This window comes from Polypterus senegalus, chromosome 12 (genome assembly GCF_016835505.1).
Source record: "Polypterus senegalus isolate Bchr_013 chromosome 12, ASM1683550v1, whole genome shotgun sequence".
Classification (NCBI taxonomy): Eukaryota; Metazoa; Chordata; class Cladistia; order Polypteriformes; family Polypteridae; genus Polypterus; species Polypterus senegalus.
In genome coordinates, this window is record NC_053165.1 from 1,286,796 (window position 1) to 1,314,355 (window position 27,560).

General features: G+C 37.9%; 1 protein-coding gene across 1 annotated transcript in view; it reads right to left on the minus strand.

Moving 5' to 3' along the window:
• syne3 (spectrin repeat containing, nuclear envelope family member 3) overlaps positions 1-27,560 on the minus strand; it is a 63,684-nt gene that overhangs the window by 22,851 nt on the left and 13,273 nt on the right. Inside the window, 11 exon segments of the mRNA XM_039773382.1 lie at positions 274-456; positions 2,717-2,882; positions 3,546-3,679; positions 4,981-5,254; positions 5,256-5,323; positions 5,434-5,589; positions 5,931-6,240; positions 6,432-6,604; positions 8,520-8,679; positions 12,458-12,541; positions 22,338-22,494. Of these exon segments, the coding sequence (XP_039629316.1) occupies positions 274-456; positions 2,717-2,882; positions 3,546-3,679; positions 4,981-5,254; positions 5,256-5,323; positions 5,434-5,589; positions 5,931-6,240; positions 6,432-6,604; positions 8,520-8,663 (1,608 nt within the window). The 5' untranslated portion in view covers positions 8,664-8,679; positions 12,458-12,541; positions 22,338-22,494.

Consider the following 27,560-nt stretch of genomic DNA (forward strand, 5'->3'; position numbering starts at 1 on the left):
AAATAAGAGGATATCCATTAGTTTGACATAAAACATAATTCAAAATACTGTGCAGAATGCAATCAGATCTGAGTAGAAAGAGCAAACATTTTACATGTCAGCAAACAACATTAAAAACAAAGGAACAAAATGTAAAGTTCTAAAAACTATAAAAGAGTAAACTATTAACATGGAAACAGAGACACACAGAGAAGCATTACAGAAAATATGATAAAACAAAACTAAAAAATAACTAAATCTGATAACATTTTTTCCATCTAGAAATATGTTTACCTCCAGATGGTCTTTGCACTGGAGGAGGCGAGCATGAAGTTCTTCCCTCTCTCTTAAGGTCCTGTCAGTGTGTAACCTCAGGCTTTCAACGTCATTCTTATCAAAGATGCTGCGGAGCAAATCCTGTTTCTCAGAAAGGAACCCAAGCCTGTCCTTAAGATGACAGCTCTGTTGCACCAAAAACTACAGAACAGAACATGTGTCAAAGTGATTAGCATCAGGTTTAACAGACTGCTATTGTAAACAATTACAGAGAACACAGTTTAGTTTTCTCTACATTACTTTCTGACAATGATTTATTACCGCTACAGTCATTTCTTTTTTTAATCTAGTATTGACCATATTACCTGATACACCATACCATCCTTACACACTTTCATTTACAACAGCAATAATTTAGCCATGCTGAGACAGACTTGCACTATAGTAATCCCTCGCTATATCGCGCTTTGACTTTCGCGGTTTCGCTCTATCGCGGATTTTTTATGAAAGCATAACTAAATATATAACGCGGATTCTTCGCTGCTTCGCAGGTTCTGCGGACATTGTGTCTTTTTACTTCCTTGTACATGCTTCCTCAGTTGGTTTGCCCAGTTGATTTCATACAAGGTACGCTATTGGCGGATGACTGAGAAGCTAACCAATCAGAGCACGCAGTTAAGTTCCTGCCTGCTGAATGCAGTGTTAACCAGGAAGTCTCGTCTCGCTCATTCAGCATCAACGTGTTTCGCTGTGTAAAGAGTTGTGCTCTTTTGTGTTTATCTTTGTGCATAGTCAAGCCCTTCATTATGGCTCCAAAACGATCTGCTACTGCTTCAGGGGCCGTGCCCAAGTGCCAAAGGAAGATGTTAATGATTGCAGAAAAGGTAAACGTTTTGGATTTGTTGAAGGCTACAATTCTTTTTATTTAAAAAGTAGGAAAGGAATATAAGATCTACGGCCGCAGTGTCCTGTTAACCAGGGTGCAAAACGAGTTGTAAGTGGATGTAATAAGGCAGTAGTCCGGATGGAATCTGCTTTAGGGATTTGCATTGAAGAAGAACAACGGCAGTGCTACACAATCGCCTGAAGTGGCTTCTTTAAGGGCTGTAATTCTCTCCTTTGTTGTGCAGTAAAATAAAACTCATTGTTATCGGACAAGTCATCGTGTCATTGTTGGTGAGTAACCATAATTAATTTTCTACTTACAGTGCTTAGTACATGTACGTGCGTTTAGTGTCACTGTACACACATTTACTGTATACTATTTTTCTTGTATTGTACGTATTTATTGCTGGTGGCATGTCTATCGTAATGGCTGTAACATATGTGCTATCGGAGACACTCAATATCTTTAAAATAATATTTAGGTTTTACTGATTCAGCGGGTTAGAAAATGGATGGATGGATGGATGTATATAAACAGTGTGTTTATATACATAATTTCAATGAATCTTACCTAATATCTAAGAGAATACAAAGGGATTATGCTGTATAACTCTGCGGGGAATATTTATAAACAGTGTGGGAGAGTTTATAAGGGCTTAAAATATATAAAAAAAACCATAGAAACATATGGTTTCTACTTCGCGGATTTTCACCTATCGCGGGGGGGTCTGGAACGCAACCCGCGATCGAGGAGGGATTACTGTATACGCCTTTAAAACATTAATTTGCTAGAGAACAGAATAATACATTGCAAAATTATTATTTAGAACAGGTAGAATTTGATAGTACAAATCATCCATTTTATAACCCATTCATCCACTTCCAAAGCCACAGTCTGTCCTGGCATCACTGTCCATGAGATTGGAATCAACCCTGAACAAGGTGCCAGTCCACTACAGGGTACACGCATGCACATAGACATACAGACACCCGTAATAACTCATACAAGATTAATATAGAGAAACAAGAACAAATTTGGGAAGTATGAGGAAATAGAAGTGCCCTGATGAATACACACATAAACACGGGAAGTAAGCATAAAAAGCACACAGACAGGTCTGGGCCTAGATTTGAACTCAGAAGTCTTCAACTGTGAGGAATCAAATCAGCACAAAACACAGCACACCCCCCAACTGCAATAACACATAAAATAGCAATAAAGATGTGTACAGTATCAAGTGATATTTCACCATGCAATCTTTTAATATACACAAATGCACATCCATATATTCATTAAATGCACCAAATATTCATTACTGAAACATAATTGTCTGAATTCTGACCTTGAAAATATACATATCCTGCTTGATACACATAAATTTCCTGCAACACTCTGAACATGTCAATAAATAGAACTACTCAAGCTCTACCACCTTGTAAAATATTGGCAAACTATGGCAGGAAGCTTTTTATAGGATACTGTACCAATTATGTACGATACTAACACTCATTCAGTTTATTCTATCTAATTCATGAAAATTAAAAAAAAAAACAAAACAAGAATATTGCTTGGTACCTTAACTTTATTTAGATGTTCAATGAATGATGTCTGATCTTCAGGGACAGACAGTGTTGTCAGTACTGCAGATTTCCAGTGTAAAAAATCACGAAGTGGGACCTGGAAAAGCCACCACAGACTTGTCTCCATTTCTGCATAGAGTGTAAATGCCCTGCGCTTCACACTGCATGAACACAAACCGCCACAACAAGTCAGTAAAGTGAACAGAAGAAAAGGAAACAGAATTATAAGAATGCACACCATAATCATTTTTTGAATTCAGAAAGTTAAACATTAGATTTAACTGAACCATTCAATCAATTAATGAGTCATTCTTACTTTATTTGTCAAGAAGAATCAACTAGTCATTTGAAAATGTATAAAAAAAAATGTAATTAAAGGAAATATGAAGAGTTACACATTATTATGAAAGGATTATGCAAGATTTATTTTTAGAAAATATTACTAATTATGTTTTTTATTGCTTATTTACAATATCATTATTTTAACTGCAAAGGTCACTTTGAAACATTGATTCTATATTCTGACTTTAACAGCGAGCTCTATCAGTTGCAAGTGTCTTTATAAAAATAACATTGAATACACTGTCCTGAAATGAATAGTAATCATAAAAATAGTTTAATCACATACTGCAATTTATATTTCTAAATAAAAAAGTTTTTAATCCCACACATATTATCTTATTCTGTTTAATCACTCTAGCATTGTGTAAAAGTTCAACAGTTCTTGTTATTTATTAAGATCACACTGAGAAGTGAACCTCTAGATAAACTAATTCATAAATAAATGTTCACATATGTGAAATGTTAATTGAAATGTAAATAACCTCTGATATTCTTTTACTGCTGCTAGAACGTCAGATTGGACCTGCACATCCTGGGAAAACTGGAAAACTTCCTTCAGCTGAGCCTTAAGCCTTTCAGCAGTAGATTCTTCATCTGCAATATTACCCCTTATTTGCTGGAAAAAACAAGTTGATATAAAATCATTTAAAGAGATACAAAAGCATTAATATGACAGTCAAATGCAGTAGAAAATACAGTGTCAAATGCTACACGCTTGACCATCTCAGAATATGGCAGTTTTCCCCCTACATAACTGGAGTGATGACTTGTGTATGTTCAACAGGTTTAGCATAAAATGATATCTATGTTTACAAAATATTGTGGTTACTTGTCTGATTTTAGAAAATAATGCAGGGTTTCTAAATTGTTAACAGCTTTGATTTTCAATTCTGCAAGTTCAGTTAACTACATATCACTCAAACATGAACAAAAAGGAGAGCTCATATATAAGCATAAAACATTTTACTCTTACTGTTCACTGTACTGTATTACCTACCTTGCTCACATACTCCATTATGTAACATAACTTAACATGTGAAAAATCAGGGGTCAGATACAATATCATATCTACTGTATATTCCCACTAGTAGTAAAATAGTAAAATGAAGAGATATTTGAATTAGCTTTTCCTGAAGGAAATCCTGTATTTATGATCATACTGCCTGTCATGCACACAAAGACACTGCTCACTTCAGATTTTGAAGTCCAGCACTTGAATTCATCAAAAGTCCTTGATATTTTATCCATTTATTCATCCATATTAAACCCTGCCTGCTTCTCTACGGGAACTAAAAATGTACACCGAGAACGTTTCACTCAGTAACATCACAGGCATAGCAGAAACCATTGCTGATAGGATCACATTGCAAACAGTGATTTCTAATTTTACATGTGGCAAGGTGAATGGTGCTGTGAAACTGGATCTGATGCCTGATGTCTGTGCAGAATTTTTATATTTTCTCAGTGTCTATCTAGAATTTTCTGTAATCCATGAATAACTCCTCACTTGAAGCTGATGATGCCAGGAAAACCTTTACCACCCAAATCATTACTTTGACAAACAAGTTCAAAGGATTTGTGAAATGTATGAATGCATTTTTGAGGAAAACAAAAATAGTTAAAAGTGAAATTGCCTTAAAATGGAACCTTAGTCTAACATCACAAAGGATATCAGAAGAAAGGTGCTTGCTAAGTGTTCCCTTTTGTCACATCTACAGTATAAGCAAGAAAAAAAGATTCTGATTCTGCAATACCACCGGCTCATACTGTTACATGACCTTGCATTTTAACCTACTACTTTGCATTACACACTTGTTCACTTGGTAAACTGCCATGTAATGGTCTGACTTTATAAAAGAAGATTGACATTCTGATTAATTACAATAGGATAAAAAACAAAAATCAGTGCAAACCTACCAGTATTTTTTGTAACAAAACGATCATTTCTTCTTGTGTTCTTTCCTGATCAGAAACCTCTAAACCATCGTTTAACTTCTGGACTCTTTTTCTGAATGCTGCGATGTCTAGCTTCAGCTTAGAAACTTTTTTTGTATTTTCTGATTCAGACTGCAGGACAGCCTCAAGTCTTCCTTTCTCTATCTTGCAGAGGCGTCGCAGTTCTTCCCAGGAAATTCTCAACTCCTCCAGTCGTTTGCTGATCCTCTCCGCTCCCAATGGAGAGGTATTCTCTTACGGCAGCCGCCACTCTTTCAATATCCTGCAGTGTCTTCTCTTCATTGTTGATACTCCCAAGTACATGCTTTGAAAATTAAAATACAGCAAAGAATAAAGATCAGATGAAACACTACATGAGCCATGATACTGCTTACATTTGGCCTAATCAGCAGTTTCTGCTGTGCATTCCAATACCTGCAGTTTCATTAATTTCTCATCCATTCTGCCTTTCATTTCAAAGAACTTGTTCATTTCATCGGCTTTTGACAATATCCAGTTTTGGAACTTTTCAACTCTCTGCTGGTAACTTTTGTGTTCTTCTACAATTTTTTGAAGTAATAATACTCTTTCCTGAAACAAAATTCAGTATTTATTATTTAGCACAACTGAGTTTTAAAAATAATCTGATTTATTGGCTCTTTAAATTTGCTTAAGTACTCTCTGTGAAAAGCCATACAAGTTGCTGCATACTGATTGACTGACAGGAAAAAAAAAACAAAACATCAAAATATCATGTGAACTGACACATAAGAAATTGTGGATCTCATTTGGTGCCGAGGATTAACCCTATTTTACAGTGATATCTATCAAGGACAAAAATGTAAGACTTTAAAGTTCTGACAAAAAACTAAGCAACTAAGCATCTCTTTTAACTTTATGACAGTTTTGTGAATAAACAGGGAGATCCAGACCTGAGCTTTACTCCTAATATCTTCATAACTGGCCTCAAGTTTCTTCTGCACTTCATCGTTCATACTGGCGTCTTCAGTAATACTGTGGAGACAAGCTGCTTCATCTAGCAGCCTGTTACGAACATCATTGTGATTATGGATAACCTTCAGCAAAACGTGATGGTGGTCCAGCTGCCAGCATTTCTCTTTTAAGCCCAATTGGAGCTGCAGGTTGGGCTCCAACTCCAGATTCATCTTTGCTAGCCATAAGCTAAATTCTTCATAGGCTTTCAAATACTCATTCCAGTGAAGCCACACCCACTCAATGCGACTGCAAGGCCCAGAGGAAAATAGAGGTTAGTAGGATTTATTCTATAATACCAGCATGATCTTTATTTAACTTTATCTACAAGGATATGCCTTAGTTAATAAAGAATAAATATCATACAAATTCATGTCATTCCATTTTAAGCAATATAAACAGGAGTAGTAGTACCACTTTACATACGCAGTTTCTCACACCTGTGACAGTGAATTATGTATGTTCTTGTTTCTTCCCAATGCTCTTTGATGTTCTTCAGCTTGCAGATGGTCTCATGCCGTTTGTCTTCATTGCCGTTCTCCTGGAGTTCTTTTCCTGCCTTGTACACAATCTCCATCTTCATCATTCCCTCAGTTTCAGACTCATAGATTTCCTACAAATGTTTAAAAAAGATTGACTGTTACCTTAGGCAACAAGAAACATTAATAATTACTTAAACAGAACTATGCTATATACAGCATTTGACGTTAGCATTTCCCTAATTATTAATAGACTTATGTTTTAATGAACAGCATGGTGGCACAGTGGTTAGTGCTGCTGATACACTGTCCTAGGGGCTTAGGTCTGAATCATGGCCTTGTTACTACTGTATTGTGCTGAAGAGGCACACTTTCTCTATATGTCTGTGCTGGTTTCACCTCCCAATGACGTATGCATTACTTTAATTTGTGTCTTTAAAGTAGCTTGGTGTGAATAAGTTCTGATGTTTGCCTTTTAATGGACTATTTTTTCCAAAAAGACTAGTTTCTCTTTTTCAGCATGGTGTGTGGCATAAGCCCAAGAAATTTTACTTTAGCTTGTTCATTGGTGTCTTGCTTTGCTATTTAGAGATAACACATTAATAGTTATTTTAGTTTTTTAAATTTGCTTCTTCATATATGCTGTTTCCATGCAGACAATACTAACATCAAATTAGTTCAAAAGCATTTAGTCTGCTACTGAACTTTATGTGTAAAAATATAAGCTTTTCTCTCCACTGAAGTTTGTGTGGTCTTAAATTTTACTTGGTAATGATAACTACGAACTACATTGTCAGCTAATATTTCAGATTGTTTTAATTATTATAAGTATGAGGCACTTTGCAGTTGATGAACCTAGTATGCTAGAAGTACACAATAATAATTCCACTTTGTAACCACTGCAACTGCTGTGCTGTTAATTTGGATTTTGGCTTGAAAAAACAATGTCTGCATATGTTGAAATCTAGTAGAGAGCTGCAAACAAATCAATGACACACTTAGTAGAAAAACTGAGAGCTTAATTTTTGTATGCAAGGTTTTCTACTGAGTTTATGAACATGAAAACTATTTTTAAACACAATCTGAATAAAAGACAGAGCAGCCCTATTGCATTCATATTATTATTTTTATTCATTACATTTATATGGCACTTTTCTCACAGGGAGGACCCGGGACACGAAACCATGATCTCCTTACTATGATGCAGCAGAGCTGCGCCACCTGTGAACTTCTTGTAATAAAGATATGAAATCTGCTCCCATCACTTTTAATCTCATTCCAGTGGAGGGGAGTACAACATGCTTTGCTATTAATAATAGGCTTATTTTGAACAATAATAATTACAAGCTGAAATCCTTAAGGCTGCTGTGTACTTTGTTTAGATTTTCTTACAAGTGCTCTTCTTCATTTCATACACATGTACAGACTAAACTTCTTTGAAATGTAATTGCAATATAAAGTGCAGTACAAAGTTCTGTTTATATATATATACACAGTACCAAGCTATAGTTTAATTTGAAACACTCCAAAATAGTATATGTGACGTTCAGGTAATTTGTTTCTTAAGGTAATTCGCAAAAGGTTAAAACATTAAAAAAAAAAATATATATATATATATTTAAGTAGTCTGTGCTCATTTAAATCATAGTTAAAAAATACTGATAGTACAGGAACTGGTAGATGTAACCCTGAGAAAAAAAACAGTTATCGATACATCCCTTCTTATACCCAAACAAAAGGCCAGTTCCTGCTTTTCTAACATTGCTGCTTCTTTTCCATTGCTGTGTGGTCAATTAAGCTAATTCATATTTTCATGTGATACATAACCCAGAGGATGAGATGACACAAAATAACAAAAAATATTTCATGCAAAAAAGGAAATATCAGGTTTCATCATTAGTTATGTCATGATGTATTTTACTTGACTTACAATAATAAAATGCATCTGACTAAAATACAGTATACACTGACTGCAATACAAAAAAGAAGCAACACAGATAAAATACTAAATTGAATAACCTAACAGAATTCTTTCGGTTAATGTGTTACCTTTGTTTGTCTTAGCCTAGCTTCTAGCTGTTCTTTTGGACCACGTGTATTGTCATTAACTCTCAACCTCTCTTGGACGGCTTGCATCCAGGCTTTTGCATTTTCCAGGCTTTGTCCAAACTCCTCTTCCACATGCTGTGTCATGGCTTCTGACTTTAAGCTTAAGGCAAGAAGACATAAATTAATATATTTCTACCTAAAAAAATACTTTAAAAAGTCATAAAATGAAATGTAAAGCTGTCTGAAGATGTATATATATAGCAGTTCACATTGTATGTGATAAATATAAGCCAAAGAGTTAGGCAATTTCAATTAAACTGGCTGACATGACACATATTTTGAAAACCATACTTCTTCTTCAAATACACTATAACTGATCTTTTTGGTCCCAGATGTTCATATATGAAAATATTTGTCTGTACATGTATACAAAGCAAGTATAATCCTTTAGAGAATTTGAAGAATGTAATACCATTCACATGACACTCCAATTGGAGTTTTTAGGAGAGCGTTACCTATTCCTAAATAAACAAAAATTCCTGCCTCTATATACATGTACTAAAAAATATGGAGTAGATAAAAAACCCCTGACATACAGTAAACACTAACACCAAATATATCCATCCATATTCTAACCCGCTGATTCCGAATACAGGGTCACGGGGGTCTGCTGGAGCCAATCCCAGCCAACACAGGGCACAAGGCAGGAACCAATCCTGGGCAGGGTGCCAACCCACCACAGGACACACACAAACACACCCACACACCAAGCACAGACTAGGGCCAATTTATAACCGCCAATCCACCTAACCTGCATGTCTTTGGATTGTGGGAGGAAACCGGAGCGCCCGGAGGAAACCCACGCAGACACGGGGAGAACATGCAAACTCCACGCATGGAGGACCCGGGAAGCGAACCCGGGTCTCCTAACTGCGAGGCAGTAGCGCTACCACTGCACCACCGTGCCGCCCACACCAAATATATTTTCAAGGTAAAATTACTTTTAATGAAAAACTACACACATGACATTTGTAACATACATAAACTCAATATTAACAGAGAATGACCATAGCTACATGATATGTAACATGTAATAATATGATTCCTGTCATATCATCTCATGTTTAATACTCTTCATGCCTTGGTCATTGTGGTTCAACATACTATTAATCCTTTTGTAATATTTTTACATGTATGAAAAATTTTAAAGCAGGGAAAAGGAAAGTTACTTTTTCAGAATAACAATGGTCTGGCAGGATGTATTTTACAGCAATGGAAGAAAATTAATTATTTAGAACAACATGACAGTAACTGAATCAGGATAATTAGGTAATGTTTACAAAACACGAATGTCAGGCACATTAATGTAAGCCTGATTATATGAACATACAAACTTATTTTATATATTAACACGTGACTGTGGTGACTCAGTAGCACTCCTGGCTCACAGTCCCAGGTACAATTTCTAGTTGGCCTGCTTGGAGTTTGCACATTGTTCCCATTTACTTACAGAATTTCTCTGGGTTCCCTGGTGTACTACCATATATGCATGTGAGTTTAACTTACAACTCTAAAGTGTTCTAATTTGAGTGAGTATCGGTGTAGGTGTGAGATTACCTTATGATAGATCACTAACTTAAGGTTAACCCTTTATATCTGGTATTGCAAGGATAGTTTTGTCTCCCAATGGCCTGAAAACAATAAAAAGATTCTGAAAGGGTGGATTTTTATTTCTAGATTTTGTGTATATACATTTTCACTTAGCTCTTTAAGATGGCAAATATAAGAAGTACTTAAAATGTACTGGACACAATAAGCAATTAAAACTTGAATCTATTGTCACAGTCTTCCTTGCTGCCTGGTAACCGCATGTGAATGGAGGATGCAACGTCACAGCGCAGGGCTGGGCAATGTCGGTCCTAGAGGTTTGCAGTGGCTATAGGTTTTCGTACCAACCTTGTTTCTTAATGAGAGGTCAACTATTGCTGACGAAGTACTTATTGCTGAAGTGACTTTTTGATGCTTCATTTTAGTGGTCTTGCTTGTTAAGGTTCCCCGCACTTAATTGCTTATTTCAGTCTTAAACAGCTGCATTTGCTGTTTTTAATGGCTCCTTATAAGCAATAAGATGCAAATGACAAAGGAGCCAGCAGTTCTCTGTCTAACTTGTTTCCATTCACACCTGTGTGGATTCATCATGCACTATTTGGTTTAATAAAACACTTAACAGAACAATTTGACAGACTGAAAATGTTCTGTTTTAGACTTCAAATCATTACGAGGATATCCTTGGAAAGGAAAAAATCTATGATATAAGAACCTAACATTGCAGACTAACAAGCCATAACATTAAATGAGGTGCGAGACTGGTAAGGATTGGTTTCTAATTAAGCAGTTGGGTTGGAACGAAAACCTGCAGCCACTGTGTCTCTCCAGGACCGACATTGCCTACCCCTGTCATAGCGCATATAAGAACTTCGGAAGGTGTAAAGCATGTCCTTTTGTATAGCATTCAACATAATTGTAGGTCCCTATAGGACCTTAGGGGAAATGTAAGGTCATTCTCTGGAGGGATGATATAAATTAGACATTTTGCCCAGGCATGTCGAGTAACAAAAAACCCACCAGCATTTCTAGTCATTCTAGACATTTTTTTACTTGGAATGTACACAACACTGTCTAAGCGCAACTTTAGTCACTATGTTGGCTTATTTAGTGTAAACACTTAAGGAATTTACACCACATGCTAATAATATAGTGATTAGAACAAGTATAATCTATACTAGGACCTCCACAATTCATCGTACTGTATTATGATATAAACTTGAATGAATCTACACAAAAAGAAATTTATTAGTGCATAACGTAATAATTATACACAGGAAACATAAGACTGCTTAAACATTTACCTTTACACTATCAATATTTAATACATTCACAAAATTACAGCTATAGGTTTTATAAGGTTGATGGCTTAAATTTTTGCACAGTTTTATTTACATCATCAGTATAACAACCTTACAGCTTTGGCTGTATATTTATAGTCAATGTCCTGCTGTAAAATTATTTTCCTTTCCATTTCCAGATTTCTTTTAGACAGCAATAGGCTTTGTTTTAGTAGTTTAGTGTGCTTTGCTCAGTCCATTTTGTCTTGCAGGCCGTGACTTACTATGCCTTGTCAAGGCCATGTTTGTGCCACCACTTTGCTTGTATAGTAAAGACTGGATATAATAATTTTTATATAATACCATAGTTTACCACTCTCCCATAGATTAGATTTGTTGATAACTGAGTGCTTTGTTGCTCTGGAAATCTGTAACAGTTCCCTTGATGAAGATTAACCCAACTATGCTAAGTTTTACAGGATGCCCAGTTCTACAGATTTTATTTTCACAATTTCTGTACAATGGAATTCCGTGTGCTTTGGACTATATTCAGTTCTTAGTAAATTTTGATATTTCCTCCTCTTGACTGAATGTTGTTTTTGTTCATCTGTGGGGCTTTCCAGAGGTTTAACCTGAACTGAAGTGAAACTTAAACTGCACATAAGGAAGGTTTCATTCAGTTAATTAAGTGACGTATAAAGGTAGCAGCTTCACTAATGTCTCTTTAGGATTGCAATAAAGGATGCAAAAATAACGTTTTTGATTTTAAGTTTTTTCTTTTTAAAGCTACCTTTATTATTCATTATTTTAAAAATACAGAACAAATAAAGGAGTGAATGCACTATGATATGAGATGCTAGAATAATCTTATAATAATGCATACACTATAAAAGCCATACTATGTCACATACAAAAATCTCAAGTTATTTTCATGGAAAGTGATACAAAATTCTCTAACATGCATTTATAGTATGCAGCATTTTTGTTCTGAGAATGGTTCACATGTAAAATTGTAATATATATAACAAGTAGCAATAAAGTTTAAACACTTACTGTTTTGCTGAGTAAATGAAGTTTGTGTTTACTCCGTGCCCTTCATATGCATCATCATCTCATGGAGGATAAAGCGTCAATTACCTAGAAATAAACAGAACAGAACTTTCTCAGACTCAGATAATCTGATTCGGAGTCAATCATAGCAGGATCAGATGTAAGGCAGAAACACAGGGCAGTTAAACAAACACCCATAGCAACACTAGGCCAACTTAGAATTGCCAATTAACCTAATATATTGGTCTTTTGGGGGGTGGGAGGAAAAGGAGAAAGGGAAAAAAAAAACCCAGACCCATTAAAAGTCAAACATGCAAACTCCAAACAGACAACGACAAGGCGCAGGATTCAAACCAAGGAGCACGAGTCCCTGTGCTGCTAAGCTATTTGAGAACAAGCTGTTTCTTTGGCTACCAAACACACATTTACATTGAAGTTAAACAGTGTGGTACAATTATATCATAGCACTATAGACATCTACAAATAAGAAATTTTAAAATGAGAACAAAAAACATTTGATAAACTAAATGTATAAACTATTATACTTTTGAAGAATAAAATATTTTGACAAAAAATCTAAAACAAAACATTAAATGCTGGCAGTTACATTCTACAAAATACACTTGATGACATCATTACTCGTCTTTTTTTTTTGTTTAGTACTTATGAATTCAGTAAAAAAAATATTTAAATTATAATCTATAAAAAGTGTTATGGTGTTAGGTACAAATCAAAAAAGGATGTAACACACATTGTCTAATAGGGATGCTATTAAAAACCATTTTAATGTTTAGCCAATTTTAGAATAAAAAGAATGAAAACTATTTGGGAAATTACAAAAATATTTTTATCACCTAAACCCCAGGCCATCCTCCCAACCTCCATATCAAATTTGGACAACTATATCAAATAAAGTATTACAAATAACAAAGAACCTCTGACAGACCGAGGTAAAACGGGTTATGGAACTCTTCTTTGCAGGCCCACATTCTGACCTGAGGACTGCGGTCATATGTATGATGAAAACATGTATACAGAGTATCTGTAAAAATAAGGCTTCCTGTACTGACATCTTTAATAACACAAGTATTGGGAAGAATAGTGACATATTATTCATGTAGTAAGTGAAGTAGAAAGGAAGTGTATTTTAGTGAGACTTATATATTGCAGTGTGCTGTTTGGGTGTAGAGCACACAAACAAAACAGCCAGAACTTTCTCACAAGAAGGACATTATATGGTCAGTATAAAAAGCAACACTTATCATATACAGTATAACTGCTGTTGATGTCAATGACCTCTTGCTATTTAACTATTATAATATTGTAGTTGCTTACATCTAGGCTGCTTTCTCTACTTACAGACACATTGGTAGTTTGGCTGTGTGCGGAGCAGTATGTTGTTCACCCTTGTAGTTTTTGTAAAAAACCTAGAGAGACCTAGAAGATGACATGACCAATGCACACTGCTCAGATGGAGTGACTCACCGAAGAGAGGCAGCATAGCTGCAGGGGATTCAGAGGCTCAGAAAGGTATCCTGCAGGTGGTGCCATGTGTGGAAGAATAATTTTAGGGTAACATAGTATTCACCTTAAAGAAATAGCATAAAGGCTTAATAAATGTCAGAAACCTGTTCAGGCACACCAGGAAACAAGATAAAAGTCAAGTGAACAACAAAATGTACACTGAAAAATACTGAGATGGTCAAGTAAATAATGTACCAGAAGAAGGTTGATGTAATATACAAAATGTACCGAAGGATGCCTAAGAGATGACTAAGAAATCGGCAGATGTCCTATAAATGAGAATGGACAGTTGTTATATGCATAGAAATTTCAAGGATGTTAGCTCGTCTCAAAAGGTATAAGAAGAAGCAGAATATAACAGACTTTTATTTTATATAAATCATTTGGGGGTAAACCAATGTATGCATTGATTGACACTGTATGTAAATTCAACACTTAATAAAATTAACCTCTATTCTTTGTTTCTCTGATCTTTCTGACCAGGCTGTAACGGACTGTTTTTGATGAATGCTCCCTCTAAGGCATTTTGCAGAGGAGTGATTAAAAGACACAATGAACAGCTTTTCTCCTGCTTGATAACTGATTTGTCCTGTTAGAGGATGTTTCTTTCTTTAATAAGATGTTAAATTTTGACCAATAGGAACACAAGCCTGGCAGTGGGAGTCGGAGGCTTGGTGTGGTACCCTGCGGTGAGGCAGAAAGGGCTACATGGGCCTGAGCTTAGGATCAGCATGAAATTTTGGCTGTACTGCAGATTAGGCGCCTCCTTGGCTGCAAAGACCTGGTACAGTTAAGCTAAGCAAACATCAACATTAAGAAGTGCACCAGAGCTCAAGTTTTGAAGGATAGTTTCCTGCCATGATTTAACCTTGTTTTAATGGATTATTTCACTGATTTAAACCTCCACATAGACACTGTTCTTTTTCATGGATTATTTATTACAGATTTGCACTGCACTCTTGCACTGAACACTGTTTTGACTTGTTTTTAATAAAAGCACTTTTGCACTTTATGCACCTACCCCTTGCTTCATGTTGTGTCCTGGTTGGCCAGCTTATCTGGTTACGTTATCAATGGTGTTGGGTTTAAGAGGCTTCCAAAACAGGAGCCGACCCACACTGTCATAGACTATTGATTTCTGCTGTGTTGTGCAGATGGTAGGATCAGAATTTGTCTCCAACAGTGAATATCTAAGGATACATCCAACCTTGTGTCAACATTAGAGGCTAGAGGTGGTAGTGTAAATGGTGTGGGGAATGTTTTATTGGCCTCTTATTACCATTTCTGCACCTTTTGAATGGCACAATGTGCCTAGGCACTGTTGATGACCATGAACATATATTTGCAGCCACAGTGTATCCTTTTTCTAATGGGTTCTTCCAGCAGGATGGTATGCCATAAAACAAGAGAATACATCACTTCAAACTGGTTCCATTAATATATTTATTTGTTTTTTCCAATCACTCTATTTTCCAATGGCTTGTACAGTCCCCAGATCTCATCCTAATAGGTCATGTCTGGGATGAAGTAGAACATGAGTTTAAAGCATGAATGTTTGGCCAAAAATCTGTACCAGCTATATGTTAGCATGGATGACAATCCATAAGAAACATTTCTTGAATCTTGCTGAATTTATGCCTTGAATAAATCAGGCTGCTCTGTGTGCAAAAGGGTATATTGTCCAGTTCTACTTTTGCAAGGTGCCTTTGAGTGTGCATATGTGTGTATAATACTGTATATACTGTATAATAAACCATTAGTCTTCAGTTAATCTATAAGAGCTTGAAGTCCTTTGTAAAAAAAAAAAACTTCCCAAGTCTAATGAAGCCATCCTCCAAGCTGTAACATGATTACATTATGAGCTCCCTTAACAATGGCTGATCCTCTGTTATTATATAAACAACACCACAGATTGATGTACACCATTCTTTATTCCTCTGTCATTATTCCCAATTGTGACCCAATTATTATCAATTGCTCAATCACTTCCCCCTCAGTTATAAACTCAAGACCTACTGTATATGCACCTATAAGTGCCCATATGAAAATAACACACTAAATGACAGCCAGCATGGATTTATGAGAGGTAGATTGTGTCGAACCATTCTTTTACATTTTCTGAACAGGCTGAAATAGTTGACAAAAGCAAAGCATACAAGCTAATTTACTTAGGCTTTACAAAAATCCTGTTACTCAGTTCTATTCCAAAGATTAATTGTAAAACTAAAAGCTGTAGGCATCACAGCTAAACTACAAAATTGGTTCTCAAGTTGGTGAACTGGCAGGAGACAAAGAGTACAGATGAGAGTAGAAGGCTTTATGTGGAGTGGGGTCATGAGTTTGGTCCGTAACCTTTTTCTGATTTACATTAATGACATAAATTTCAGTATAGTTAACAAACTTCTAAAATTTGCTGATAGTACTAAAATTGGAGCAATAGCCGACTTTAAGGAAACAGCAAAAACAATTCAGAAAGACTAGGATAAGCTTCAGAACTGAGTAAACACTTGGTAAATGCAGTTTAAAATGGAAAAGTGCAAAGTGCTACACTTGGACAAAATGAACATCAATTACATATACAAAAGCAGAGAGACTGTACTAAAAGAATCAACTTCCAAAAAGTACTTCATCTAAGCAATGTGCAAAAGCGATTAAAAGGAAAATAAAGTGTTAGGTTACAATGTAAAAGCTGCTGAATATAAATCAAGAGACGTTATTCTCCGACTACATAATGCACTGGTGAGACCCAATCTGGAGTATTTTGTGCAATTCTGGTCACCATGCTAGAAGAAAGACATACCAGCACTCGAAGCTGCACAGAGGAGAGCAACCAATTACATCCCATGACTTAAGTACATGATGTACCCTGACAGAATCAGAGAACTAAACCTGCTTAGTCTCAAGCAATGAAGACCTAATCTAGGTTTTCAAACATCTCAAAGGCACTGACAAAGTAGATTTAGCAGAATTCTTTCCACTAAATGGTGAATCACATACTCATGGACACTAGTCAAAATTAAGGGGAAGTGCATTTTAAACGGAAGCCAAAAACCACTTTATTATGTAGGAATCTGGAAAAAAACTATCAAGACATGTGGTTGAAGCAAATAACTTGACAACCTTTAAGAAGAATCTAAAATAGAAATTGGGAAAGCTTAGCTATTAGCAAATGAAAAAGCTTGATGGACTAAATGGTCACCTCTCGTTTGTCAAATTTCTTCTGTTCTTATACTTCTGCTTTTCTTTTAGATTATATGTGCATTTCCTGAATGTTTATTTTCCTTTGTTTTTGTCATGTATCTCTCACTGGAGGTTTTATGCTTTCTACTCCAAAAAGACACTTTTTGTAAGAACTTTATCTCTCGATTAGATACATACATTTGCATTATTTCTGGCTCTGCAGATAATCTTTTGTTTGAAATTATTGTAAATGTTTCATTTTTTCAGTGCAAGATGACAATTCTTCAGCAGTGATTTTTTTCTAACCCTTCTTACTAACTTACTAAGGGCTGCAATATATATATATATATATATATATATATACAACACTGAAGTAAATCCTCATATATACATCTCACACCACAAATCAAAAAATATATAGTACTAATAAATGTATGAGGACAGCAACTCAGAGAGGTAAATCCATCAATTAACTGACCAAAAAACAAAAGCTGCATGAAAAAAATAAACAATAATTATAAATTGATAAAATCAAATGTGTAGGCCAAAAGGAAGAAAACATTTTGTATTATTATGTAGTTGTTCAGTTCTGCTTACCTTTTTGTGTTATCATACACAGGAAAAACCAGAAGATATTGTAGATTAAAGTGTTAAAGAGAAATGCAGAAATGTAGTTAAAAAGCAGGCAAGTGTCTTGAAACCAGAGTCATACAAAACAAAACATCAAAGCCAATGTGCAAACCAGAAGCAAAGTCAAAATGAATGAGCCAAAAGTCCTATTTATAACTTCATTTTTTCCATTATAGGTAGGAGCAAGTTAATAAAGTGGGATTTGTTTGTTGTAGGTCAAAATTAGGAGACCATATGCTGGGTGCCACCATCTTATACAGGGAAAATGTATCCAAAATAAAGATGGATCAATGTGTTTAATGACCAGTGTGGAAGACTGCCGGCTTCCGAGGCCGGTCCGCACCCCCAGGCCGACAGGAGGAGCTCTCCAGACAGCGGGATCGTGCTCCGAGGTCCAGCAGGGCCTTATGGACTCTGTGGTGTTTATACACAGCCCTGCTGGATACCTTGGCGCCACCAGGAGTCGCTGTGGGGGGACTTATGGGCTCCGTTGTGCCTTATGACCCGGGGGTACGTCACGGTCATGTGACAGGAAGGTATGGCGTGCTCCGGGTTGAAGTAATGGACTGATTGCCCTGACCCGGAAGGAGTAGGGAACTGTGGACTCCTGGGACAGGAACACCTCCGGGTCAGGGGCTATAAAAGGACGCTGCCTCAGTCCAGACACTGAGCTGTGCTGGGTGGGAGAGGAGCAAAGTGTCTGGGCGAGGAGGAGAGGTTATTGTGTGTTGATTAGAGTGTGTTTATTTGTGGTTTATGAAGAGTGTGGAAGGTGCTTGGTGCACTGAAGAAAATAATAAAAGGTCCTGTACTATTACCTGGTGTCAGGAGTCGTACCTGAGGGTTCAAGGGTGCACTACTGCCCCTACTGCCACACTGGCGCAGTCGGCAGGATTCTCTGGCCGTCTGTTGGCAGGGGACCTGCGCTAAAATAAATTTTGTGTGGGCAGACAACCCTCGGTGGGTTCCACATCTTTTTACGGAGGTGCAAACACCACCCGCTACAGAGGAACCTACAACTGTGAGCGTTGGTCCGATCCGGAGTAATGGGGAAAAGACCGGAAAAAGAAGGTCAGTCCCAGCTGGCTGCAGGGCCTGACGGGCAACGAGGAGTCCTGGACCTACCTGACCGGGGCGAGGAAGACAGAGCGCTGATACGGGCCAAACAAGCCCGGCCGCGAAAGACCGGGACACGGACAACTGCCGGCGCATCATACTCCCTAGACGGTCCGGGGTGCCGCATTCCATTGCGGAGGCGGCTGCAGGTAAACCGCCCGGCGTCCGTCTTTTATCATGTTTTGCAGGCGCCCACCGAGAAACTTGCAGCGGTGCCGCAACTGACTACCTCGTGCTTGGCAAAATGGCCGCGGCTCCCAGAAGGCAAGTCGCGGTGAAAGGCGGCTAGAGACAGCCGCGGTTGGGGACAACAGACTGGTCACCCGCGGGGGGTGTCGGGACGGTGGAGGAAACCCGGAGTCCGCCGACGAGGCGGTCGTCCCCTAACGGGTCCGAGCCTCCTCGAAGGGGAGGGGAAGGCGGGCGAAGCGCCGCCGAAAGGAAAAGCCGCCGACAAAGAGGGACGGGTTGTGGCTGACGAGTCTGCCGCGGTAAAGGAGAAGGCAGATCGCAGCCGGCTTGTAGTAGCCAGCCGTCCCTCTGAGGACTCCAACTCCCAGGAGCCTTTGCGCGACCCAGCGGAACACGTGCCTGGAGGCGACGTGCTCATTGGTTCCCGGCCGGAAGGTAAGCTCAACGCGGAAGCGAAAATGCAGCCGGCCGTAGTAAATAACTGTTTGGACTTACGGGGTCTCGAGAAATACCTCGAGCCCCTGCACCGTTTCTTACAGGACTTACAACAGCTGAAGGAACGTGTGGAGGACTTGGGAGCGGCGGCTGCAGCCCGTTAAAGCGCCTACAGGACTACGTGCAGCGGCTGGGCCGGGAACCTCCGGAGATGATCGATGCGGGAGTACAGGTGAGTCCCTCCCGTGTCGTAGAGTGTAAGGGGACACAGTGCGATCGGGCACCGCTGAGTATGAGTAGCGCGTGTCAAAGCACTGTGTGCCCGACAAGGGACTGGGGCATGATGACCGAATGGTCGGCGACGGGAGCAAACGGCCCGGGGCATGCGCGTGGCGTGGCTTTCCGGAGCAGTACGGCTCCCGAGGACCCGACCGGTCTTAAGTGCGGGTTAACGCCGGTGATAGGAGTGCCGGGGGAAGCGCCGCTCGTGCCGGTGCAGCTGGTTGGTGCTGTACATCGGGGCGAGTCGGTACTAATGACGCGGAACCTAATAAGCGTAGGACCACGGGAATGCAGACAGCAAAGAGGCTCTCTCCTTTCCATAGAGAGCCTCAGGCTGAGCGCAAGCCCCAAATCAAGCGGGAGATCCCCAAAAGGAAAGGTGGGTCTCCCGACATAATGAAGAGAAGGCTTGAGGGCAGCCAAGCGGCCGTAATGCCCTCCCTGGCAGGTGAAGGGGCGGAGTTGACGCTGACGGAGTTCCCGAGGTGTTTTTGGTCCCGCAGAGGGAAGCAACCAGGAGGGCTTCGTCGGTGCTATAATTGCCGGCAACCGGGCCACGAGAGGCGCTATTGTCCCCGGGGGGACAGGAAGTACACCGTCCCTCCAAGGTTCGCTCGAGGACAGGGACAACGCATTCAGGGCCCGGATGATGCGTCCTCCTGGAGGAGGACGTCCCTTTCGGGGCGGACGCTCCGCCCAGAAGTCGTCACTAAGGGGGAACTGTGGAAGACTGCCGGCTTCCGAGGCCGGTCCGCACCCCCAGGCCGACAGGAGGAGCTCTCCAGACAGCGGGATCGTGCTCCGAGGTCCAGCAGGGCCTTATGGACTCTGTGGTGTTTATACACAGCCCTGCTGGATACCTTGGGCGCCACCAGGAGTCGCTGTGGGGGACTTATGGGCTCCGTTGTGCCTTATGACCCGGGTGTACGTCACGGTCATGTGACAGGAAGGTATGGCGTGCTCCCGGGTTGAAGTAATGGACTGATTGCCCTGACCCGGAAGGAGTAGGGAACTGTGGACTCCTGGGACAGGAACACCTCCGGGTCAGGGGCTATAAAAGGACGCTGCCTCAGTCCAGACACTGAGCTGTGCTGGGTGGGAGAGGAGCAAAGTGTCTGGGCGAGGAGGAGAGGTTATTGTGTGTTGATTAGAGTGTGTTTATTTGTGGTTTATGAAGAGTGTGGAAGGTGCTTGGTGCACTGAAGAAAATAATAAAAGGTCCTGTACTATTACCTGGTGTCAGGAGTCGTACCTGAGGGTTCAAGGGTGCACTACTGCCCCCTACTGCCACACCAGTTATCACCAAACAACACTAAACAAGATAGCTGTGACCACAACCAACTACACAAAATGGTATCTCCTGTAAACAAAACAGTAATTCCAAAATGGTGACAGCATCTCAATGTAAAAAAAAAAAAATTAAAACCATAAGTAATGACATGTCAAAACTTAAGGGATAAAAATACAAACATTCTAGAAAGATATAAACTGGGATTCATGACACGAATGCCAACTAGCTATGAAAAGAACTGCAAAGAGCTCATGAAAGTTTAAAATATGGCTCTGTAAATGATTTTCAAAACTGTTTATATATTACTATTTTGACTTATACAGTATAATGGTACAATTTTTAAAAGTTACTTTGAAGAGATCAATTTTTTGCAAGATTTACATTGGTAGTTACATTTATAAAGTGCTATGTGTTTTCTTGCAGTGTTACATGTTCTGGATTAAATGCTTTTAAGAATTTCACTGTACCTCCTACATGTTACAATAATGACTCTATAAACCAATACTTTTGATTTACTTTTCAGATATATGCAAGGCAATATTTCAATGAATACAAATATTTTTGGTTGCAAGAGTATACTTCTTATCAATGAGAAAATTTTAATATCTATAAAGCTTTATGTGTACTGTGTTATGATAATGTTGGTCATTATTTCCTGAATAGATGTAGATTCTAAGAGATTTTCATTATTTTACCATGTGGATGTTAACTTCTTGTGTTAAGCATAATGTTCTGCTAAATAGATTTTATTTGTTCAATTTTGGTCAACAAAGAATAAGAACCAAGGCATTACTTCGTCAATATTAAATCACACACCAATTAATTATAAAACTGACAAACGTTATAATTATTTTTATTTAATCATAATTTTTGTTGGAATAAGAATGACATTTTTATTAAAACTGTTTATTGAGCCACATCTTTTCATTGGAATAAGTGGTTATATGTTTTAAATCTTTGGTTAAAAAGGCATTAAAAATACTGTACTTTTAACTTTACTTAAAGTACCATTTCTATTAAAGTTAAAAAATATAATACATTTCAATAAGAATGAGTATCCATGTATCTGATTTAGTGTTTATTATGTCAAATTTTGGAACCTTATGGTGAGTGAAAACTTATATTAATTTCATGAACAATTGGGGACAAACCTGCTCATTTTTAGTTGTTTTCTTGAAATTAGAATTAGAATGACATTTTTGATCTGATATTTCTATCAGTGTTACCACATACCTTAAGGAAAACATGTAGTTGTGCTGTGTTTACATGCTATCAGACCATTCGGAGCTCCCAGTTGTGACATTTCTCATTTCCAGTTCAGTGCATAAACGAGGGTTTCAGGTCAGACTATCCTGAGAAACGCTAAGTCAATGTAGATTTCTTACTTGGTCTGCAAAAAAAAAACAAAAAACCAGCAATTAAAGATAACATGCATGTTTCCTTGACATTGTCACACACGTGTGCATGGAAGGCAGCTAAATGGTTCAAATGATGGTAATCCCACATCGGACCAGGAGGTGGCAGTGTGCACTAACCCTTTCTCTCTTTCTCCTGCAGACCACCTGAGGTAAACTCCGCCTGTGCCTATACACATCACTTCCACTTCTGGGCCTGATTTTGTCGTTTCCAGTTCCACCGCCTTTACAAACTCCATTTTGTTAGCCATGACTCACTTCTGTTTTAGACTCAACTCTCTAATGACCAATTGATGATTTTTTGCTCTCTTTTTCCAGCAAAATCTTCAAGTATACGGGGTGGATACCACAGACCTTTTTCTGTGTTCTTCTCTTTTATTTACAACACAAAGAGTAAACTAAACATTTTAAATGTGCATTGCTTTGCTACAAATGGCATTTCTGACTGACTAGGTTATATTTTTTATTTCATACAACTGACTAAGCTGAAAGGTCAGCGTTACATCATAACTCTGAGAATTCAGGTAGCTTTGCTTTCTCCCAATTGTTTGACTTGTAGTTCTGAACTCATTCGGTGTTTGTGTAGAATTTCCAGTTCGGAAACTCTTACCGGTATTTACTGCATACTCAGCAACACAGGAATGCAGCATCAGCACATCTTGTGAACAGACTCAATTTTCTCTGTCACAGTTAAGTGCAATTTTGCCCATTCATTAGCAAGTTAGACACCATATTTATTATGCATTATTCCAAAAGAATAAAGCATTACAATAACAGATATCTGAAGACAGATTTAAATAAAATGACCATAAGGTAAAAAACTTCAACATTCTATGTCTTCCCTAAATGTACTATTTAATGGATCAAATTTCTTAATACAACTCTAACAGCCTGGAGAGACTTAACTAATCTGTTAGTTTGAAGGGCACAGTTCTAAGAGCTCATAGGAGCAGGAAAGATAAAAAAGAAAACCAAAAAAAAAAACAAAATACATGCAAAGCCAATTGGGAATATCCAAGCACAGTCATGCTATTCACATAGAAAGGTGTCTATAAATCCTCTCTCAGGTCAAGGACTGCTGAGTTTCCCTGTTTACATAAGTTTACAAATGTGACATGAAGTTTGTGTGACAATAAATCACCACTTCAATACCAATGGTTGCATTTTCAACCACCTGTTTAGAAAATCATGTAAACGTGTATTTGCTATAATGATTAGCAGTACGTAGCAATTTGTGCTAGTACCAATAAAAAAAAAAAAAAAAGAAAGGAAATCAATTTGCATGCAAACAAAATAAAAAAGACAAAAAGAAGTAGAAGACAGATTTCCCCTTCCTTACACACATTAAGCATGAAATATGTCATCACCTTTTATCCAGTGAATGAAATATCGTAGACATACAAAATAAAGGTGTGGTTAAGAAAGACGTTAAAGCTACAAGAAGGGCAAGTCTAACCAATCTATCTGCTTCTTTTCCCTCCGGGCAGTAATGTATAATCTATTAAGAGACACCAACTGGCACTTTTAAGACATAGAGTTGTGGCTAGTGGTCCAACAAATGCAATCTAGCAACATTTCTTTCATTAACTCCCAGAGGAGGTACAGTTAGCTGTGTTATCAGTGGAGCTCCTTCATGTTCTGTTGTCACTTGCATGTAAAAAGGGTAACAAAACAGAAAAAGACATCATTTATCTTGCTTGGTTATTGTTTTGCCAAACAGGAAACTTTCTTGGTCAAGGTCACCGTGAAGCTTACTAAAGACACATTCTAACAAATTATACATATTGATGCCATTAGAGCATCTAATCTGCTGAATCGCTTGGCCTCACCACCTTCTCGTTAATCCAGCAAAAACATAAATAGTTGTAAAATGTGTTCGACTCAATAGAAATGACTGGGAAATATATCCACCATTACCATATCTTCCAGAATAAACTAAAAAACACAAATAGAAAAAAACATCTCTCACATATTTATAAGTCATTTTTATTTTGCTGAATCTACTTTGCTTATTAGTATGTTAGGATTTCCCAGGCCACAATGGAGGAACCATTACAATAGTATCTCCAAATGCTCTACTCTGGAAAAAGCGGTCTTCAATTCCTTCGTTTACTCCATTAGTTTTACAAATAGATTGGGCTTACTGTAATATTCAAGGCTTATTTGCCAAATACACAATAGTAAATTTCAATTAAATGATTTACTATGAAACATACATTAAAGAAAAGTGATAAAAATTACAAATACATAAAACAATGGACAATGTGCAATGCAATCAGCATTCCAAGTTCTCTGTCATTCTGGGTACATCAGCAGTTTATGACACTTACCCCATAAAAGTAGAAATAGTTTTTGAACCTAGTGATCTGAGCAGTCATGTTGAGGTACCAAGTGTCAAACTAATAGGGAGAAACAAAAAATTGCCAAGGGTTGATGAAATCCTCTATGGCATAGGATTTATCATAGCTTATTTCAGACAGATAATTAAATTAAAGAAAACTGTGATCCTAAGATGCTTTTGAACACATGTCACAACCATCTGAACAACAGGGCAGTATGGCTGCACACTGGTTAGATCTGATGCCTCAAAGAAACAGTGTCGCTGGTTTAAATCACACGTCTGGTTGTTTCAAGTCCTTCTATGAAAACCCTAAATACAAAGAGGACTGTTTGACTTATGTTAGGTAGATTGCTCAGAGGGGACTGGTCAGGTGGTCTCGTGGTCTGGAACCCCTACAGATTTTATTTTTTTTTCTCCAGCTTTTGGAGTTTTTTTTTTGTTTTTCTGTCCACCCTGGCCATCGGACCTTACTTATTCTATGTTAATTAATGTTGACTTATGTTTATTTTTTATTGTGTCTTCTTTTCCCAGTCATTTTGTAAAGCACTTTGAGCTACATTTTTTTGTATGAATATGTGCTATATAAATAAATGTTGATTGATTGATTGATTGATTTTGTGTGGAGTTTTCATATTCTACCTGCATCTGCATCTATATTGTCAATTTTAAATTAACACCATGTCACTTGTGCCCAGGTTCATTCCGGCACCCTGCGAGTATGAACAGAATTAAGTGGGCTTGAGAATGAAATACAGTGTTACCTGAGATTGCTTTGTCTCCTATACAGTTGTGCTACCATACCACACGCTGAAACTTGCAGAAAATGTTCTCATTTGCAGCAATAAACATGCAGAAGTGACCTCTTACCCAACTCACATAACTTCATACATTTAAAGCATTGCTCAATTTGGAGGCAGATGGCACATTTTAGTCTGAAATACTATGGCTGTAATAGTTGTGTTTGAATTTTGTCCTGATTTCAAACATTTCACTTACTCAGTATGGTGAGAAAGATCTGGATCAGGCTTATTGCCCCTACTGTCAAATAAAGGGATCAGAAAATAGATAATATTATCTATAATAATAATAATGTTCCTTTTGGAAGTTTCTAAATGTAATTCTTTGCAACACTGCAATTATTCTAATTAAAACTGGACTTGTTTGTATGTGTATGCCGCCTAGTATAAAGGTATTTCTGGTAGGACATATTCTGTTGACATTGATGAAGTAGGCAGGTTCTGTCCAGAAGAAAATATTTGAGCTGCTCTGAGAAGATTTGTTGCTAATTGGCAGAACACACCTGCTGTTGACTACGGAAACTACTATATCAAATTAAGAAATCAAGATATAGCCATTAATAGGGCTTTGTGAGCTTTACAAAAGAGACAGACGGTTTGAAGAAATCTGATACCAACATAAGAATGATAATCTCATGCACATCCTGCATTATTCTCTGTTTCTGTATAAAACGTAATTAGTTCAAATAACTATTCACTATAATGAATTGCCTTTGTAGCTGCCAGTCTTATTTGCAAAACTTTTTAAATCTGATGCAGTTTGATGAGCTCCAAAAAGCAAATGTTAAATATTCTAGTCAGGTAAATACACCAGCCAAAAGTACCTGAGTGATACTCTCATAAATGTTGTATTAGGATCAGTTGAGACTTTGCTTTGAAGTAAAAACGTACCTTCTGGGTGTGGTGAGTAATGGGAGGAGTACTCCATTGTAAAGAACATAATCGGCTCTGGCCAGATGAGGCCCAGCCTCTCGCCTGTCTGTCTAATGGATGTCGGAGTAATCCATTTATCCCAAAAAGTAAACAGAAGACTCACTTCAAGCCGGGAAGGAGAGCACTGGCATGTCATGTGGTCATTTTCAAAGGTTGCTGTTTTGCAAGGAATACGGCCTTTGCTTCTTCCTCTTTGGCTGAATATTTATCAGGACTTGAATTTTATTTGAAACAGAGAAGGAAGCATTATTAATATAAAATGTATCATTTCATAATTGTGGAGTTGATAGGGTGGATGGGTTCATGGCAGAGTTGATATAATGTGCAATACATGTAGCTTATTTCCACAAGCAATACGACTGCTAAACTCTCTGTAACATGCACATAACAAGCCTGTTTTATACACATAATTATTAATTTTTAGCCATAGAATTTAATTGACTATTTTACATAAGTATTGGTTGGACTTTATTTTTTGGGTTTAGTTTTCATTCCCTTTTTGCACATTTTCTGGTTTGAGTAACTCAGAATTATCCCACTGTATTTTATATATGGGTGGAATGAAAAATAAAAACTTGAACTTGATAAAGGAGACAGTGTCTTGGAGGACTTTATCCACAGGCTCATTCCGCCACAGTGTGCTGTGAAGCCGTTTTGGGGATCTTTTCGGCCCACTGCTATCAAGTAATTCAATGCTTTCTCCCCATGCCCCAAACTAAATGCTGATACTCTTTAAGTTAATTTTACAATTCCTGCACAATATACATTATTGATTGATTTATTGATTGTAAGTCCTGCGAGTCTGTATCCTTGTATTTTATGGTTGTACTTCTGTATGCATTGTGCATATATTCTCCGTTAGGATTAACAAAATTTCTCTATCTAAACTGATCTAATATGAACAGGACGGTATCTTTCAATAAGGGCACGTAAATAAAGGCAAGCTTCAAAAGGGCGGCCTCAATTGGGA